This window comes from Apaloderma vittatum, unplaced genomic scaffold (genome assembly GCF_000703405.1).
Source record: "Apaloderma vittatum isolate BGI_N311 unplaced genomic scaffold, ASM70340v1 scaffold43314, whole genome shotgun sequence".
NCBI lineage: Eukaryota > Metazoa > Chordata > Aves > Trogoniformes > Trogonidae > Apaloderma > Apaloderma vittatum.
This window is the reverse complement of record NW_009715142.1, coordinates 19,139-22,800: the sequence shown is the minus strand read 5'-3', so window position 1 is coordinate 22,800 and position 3,662 is coordinate 19,139. Positions and strand designations below refer to the sequence as shown.

Below are 3,662 nucleotides of genomic sequence, written 5' to 3'. Positions count from 1 at the left end.
AGACGGTGAGTGTGGCTCCCCTGCGTCCCAGCCGGTCCCTACAAAGGTAAACTCAACGTTAGAGGCGAGGGGACACGGTCGTGTTTTGTCCCTGTTGTACTTCTTCAGTGCTTACAGTTGACTGGAAAAACAATACTTTAGGACCCAAGGTCTTCTGAAGTCTCAACAGCGAAGACTGGATCAGTAGGCAGATTCAGAGAGGAAAACGAAGAAATACAATCGCACTCCTTGGCTACATAAACTTTCCGTGCTTAAAGAATCTGAGTAAACCCAACATACTAATAAAATGTGTTAAAAAAATATAGTATTGGTTTTGCTAACATTGTTGGGTTTTTAGTTTTCCACGTAAAACATGTCACTTTGTATTTCTTAATTTTTTACATCTTCCTTTTCAGATCTTTACAGCTAACACAGGTAAATCTTCAAATCTTGGTTTTGCCTGCTTATTTTTGAATGGGTCTGAAGGGAACACACGGATGTGATTTCTACTAAAGCATTCTGTAAGTTCTTGCAGCTTTATAAACAAAAAATTGTTTTCAGGTTTGACTCAGCTTTAACAAAATCTATGTTGCTATCTTTATAAATTTGAAACCTGAATTTTAGGAGGTCCAATACTGTCATACACTCACACAAATATGCTGACAGACTACTTAGGCAGTGATACTAGCATGGACCAGGGAGAACACTCAGCTGCACAAATTGAGCTGTTCATTATCTGCACATAACTGTGCTACAAATAGGATTCAGACTGTCTCATATTTGCACCCAGTTAATTGCTGTATCTTTTAATAAAAATAAAGAACACCCTCCCAAAAAAAAAACAAAACAGGAGCATAATCTCTTAAGTGCAAGCATTTCCAATGTTTTAGAACATTTTATACTTTCTTCTGTCTCATATTTTATGCCTACAGATCCTGTTGCCTTAAATGTGAATACTGATTAGCTTAAAAAAAAGAAATGCAAGATTACAAGAAATGCTCTCAGAATTCAGCTGTTCTCTGGTGATAGTACACATTTTTTTGCGTATACTGCACTGTCAAGTGTTTTAAACGATTAATCTTTACAGACATGGTGTTACGGTGTCTGGACATTTATTGTGGCATATTGTTCTCATGATTGGCAAAACATGCGCTAGATCATATTCATGGGTGGAATACTGCTGACATTGCTTGTATATTCACATATAGATTATACCCAGTCTTTTTAAAAATAATTAGACTACAGCATTATGAGGATTTTAAGGAAAATAGCTATCATCACAACATGATATTATAGGAGCAAACAGCAAGTCTTACGACAACTAATGGGTTACAAGAGTGAAGGAGGGAAATAGCACTCCCAGTTCTGTGGAATGCCTATAATCTTAAAATTAAGTCACAGAGATGCTTGGTAAGACACTGAAAAATCTTCTTGTCAGGACTTGACTAAATTCAGGAATGGCAGAAATGGGTTTTTTTGATAATTACTTTCTTTTTTTTAGGTTTCTCTGTGTCTATATACGATGTGACCTCACGAAGCATTTATGTCAGATGGCCTAAGTTTTCAGGAGCCTCTTCTTACAGAGTCACAGCTACGGCTGTGAATACTGTAGGCCATTCATTACTGGCTCATTTTAGTGATGTGACACTTAAAGGAACTCTATCTTCATTAATTCCCAATACTGTTTATGCTATACAAGCAGAAGCAATTGACAAGAATGGAATCATTCTTGCAGAAACACAAATTATGCAGTCAACAGGTTAGTAAGAGAAACTTTGTGAAGTGTAACTTCCACTGTTACGGGAGGGCTGGGATTTTATCCTTCCTGTTTCATTGTACAGGCAGGGAATAGCTACCGTTCCTGTTGAAGCCTTTTGCTAGTTCTCTTACTGAGTTCGATATTAGCCTATTTCCCTTCTGCTTTTTTTTTCATATATATATGTTTTCCCGACCTGCCATGCACAGCTTGCTCAGATTGCAAAGCAGTATTTTTGTTTTGTTCAGAAGGACTTTTAGTGTGTAAATCATTGAAGAAGGATCTACATCTACAGAAGCGCTTCTTTATTTAACCGCTGAAATGTAATTGAAAAAATACTCTGTTGAAATTCTGGTTTTAAAATAATTTAACTGATAATTTTTAGAAATAGCCATTATTTATAAATAGCCATTATTTTTCCAGTAGAAATCATTTCTTATAAAAGTAATTACAATTAAAATTGTAAGTACAATAAAAAATTACAAAAAATTTACAAGACAAATTGTAATTACAATAAAAATAAAACTAATTACAATAAAAACTGAAAATAAAAAAGTACTGGTAAGTATGAAGAAAGCTCTATTGTTAGCTTAGTTATGGGAGAACAGAGATTAAGGATTAATGTCCTGTAATTGATTTCTGATGTGAATCATGTACTATATATTCTCTACTTGACAAGGCAAGCAACTCCCTTAGACTTATGTAAGGTTTTCATTACAGACTTTTATGAATTGTTGCTAAAGAGAATATTTTGAAAGAAAAAAAATCATAGTGCAATAGGTTGCTCAAAGATCACGAAAGACACACCTGCAAACATTCCATAGGCATGATCATATAGAATATATATGTTAGCATTTTTAGAAATGAGACAAAAGAGGGTGTCTGACTAGAGCTGAATAAGAAAAGGCAGACATACTGCTTGGGAGTTGTCTAACTGTGTATAGTACTTGCTAGGGTCTCTGAAATCCCAAACGACCTGCCTTGCTGTAAGTAAGTTTGCCTTAATGTGGATACTTTGGTCTTGAATACTTTTTTGTTCCTTCTCTTAATTTTAGGGGGATACATCTTCATTTTATCTCTTTTTTCCTCTTCTAGTGAGTTTTTTTCAGCCATGCAATATATGGACTTGCTTTATGTAGCCAGGTTCTAGTCTGAAAATCCTGGTTATTGAGTCTTGATTGTGGTTAAGAAATAGACGCTCTGTATTTGCTTTTGTGACGACAGTGCACAAAAGCAGTACACAAGAGCTCTTTCTGAATGGCCTACAGCATAGCATAATAGAAAAGCAATTAATTGTAATATTTGATGTGTCATGTTATTGTATATAACATCCAGTATAGTTAATTGGCTACAGAGAAAGACCAAAAAGAGATCTCTTAGCGCAACATAGGTTAAATAATGGACATTTTCAATGGTGATTGAAAGGGCACTAGAATATTTTTACTGAAAGATGGAAGTTGGGCTAGAATATCTCAAGACTCTGTGTATTTTGTTAACATTCATTTAAAGTGAATGCCATTTTGTCCTACATTTGTCTTTGTGAAACTTGGGACTACTTCACGCTTCACAGGGCTGAGTTGCCCAACTTTAGTATGTCTATGGTTATTTCCATTCCAGCTCCAGACGTACCCGTTATTGACCAGGCTTATTCAAAACTTAGCAACAGCATCACAGTGGAGTGGAGAGCGGTACCTGGGGCTACCAGTTACCTGCTGACTGCACAAGACGGAAATTCCTTCATTGAAACTGTAGTTAGAAATTCTCCAGGCACAGTCACAGGACTGAAACCTGCCACCTTGTACAGAATCACTATCAGATCTGTAAATTCAGGAGGAAAAAGCCAGCCTTCGCCTTTTCGAAAAGCAAAAACAGGTGGACTTTCAAATTCTTATCTGTATTTCAAGTTCTGTAATCTTATTATAAGATA

General features: G+C 35.8%; 1 protein-coding gene across 1 annotated transcript in view; it reads left to right on the top strand.

Moving 5' to 3' along the window:
• Positions 1-395: 395 nt before the first annotated feature.
• Positions 396-3,662, top strand: part of FNDC7 (fibronectin type III domain containing 7) — a gene marked incomplete at its 5' end in the record, with an annotated part of 11,317 nt that continues 8,050 nt past the window's right edge. The window contains 3 exons of the mRNA XM_009868994.1: positions 396-414; positions 1,481-1,738; positions 3,353-3,607. Of these exons, the coding sequence (XP_009867296.1) occupies positions 396-414; positions 1,481-1,738; positions 3,353-3,607 (532 nt within the window). The remainder of the gene's footprint in view (positions 415-1,480; positions 1,739-3,352; positions 3,608-3,662) is intronic.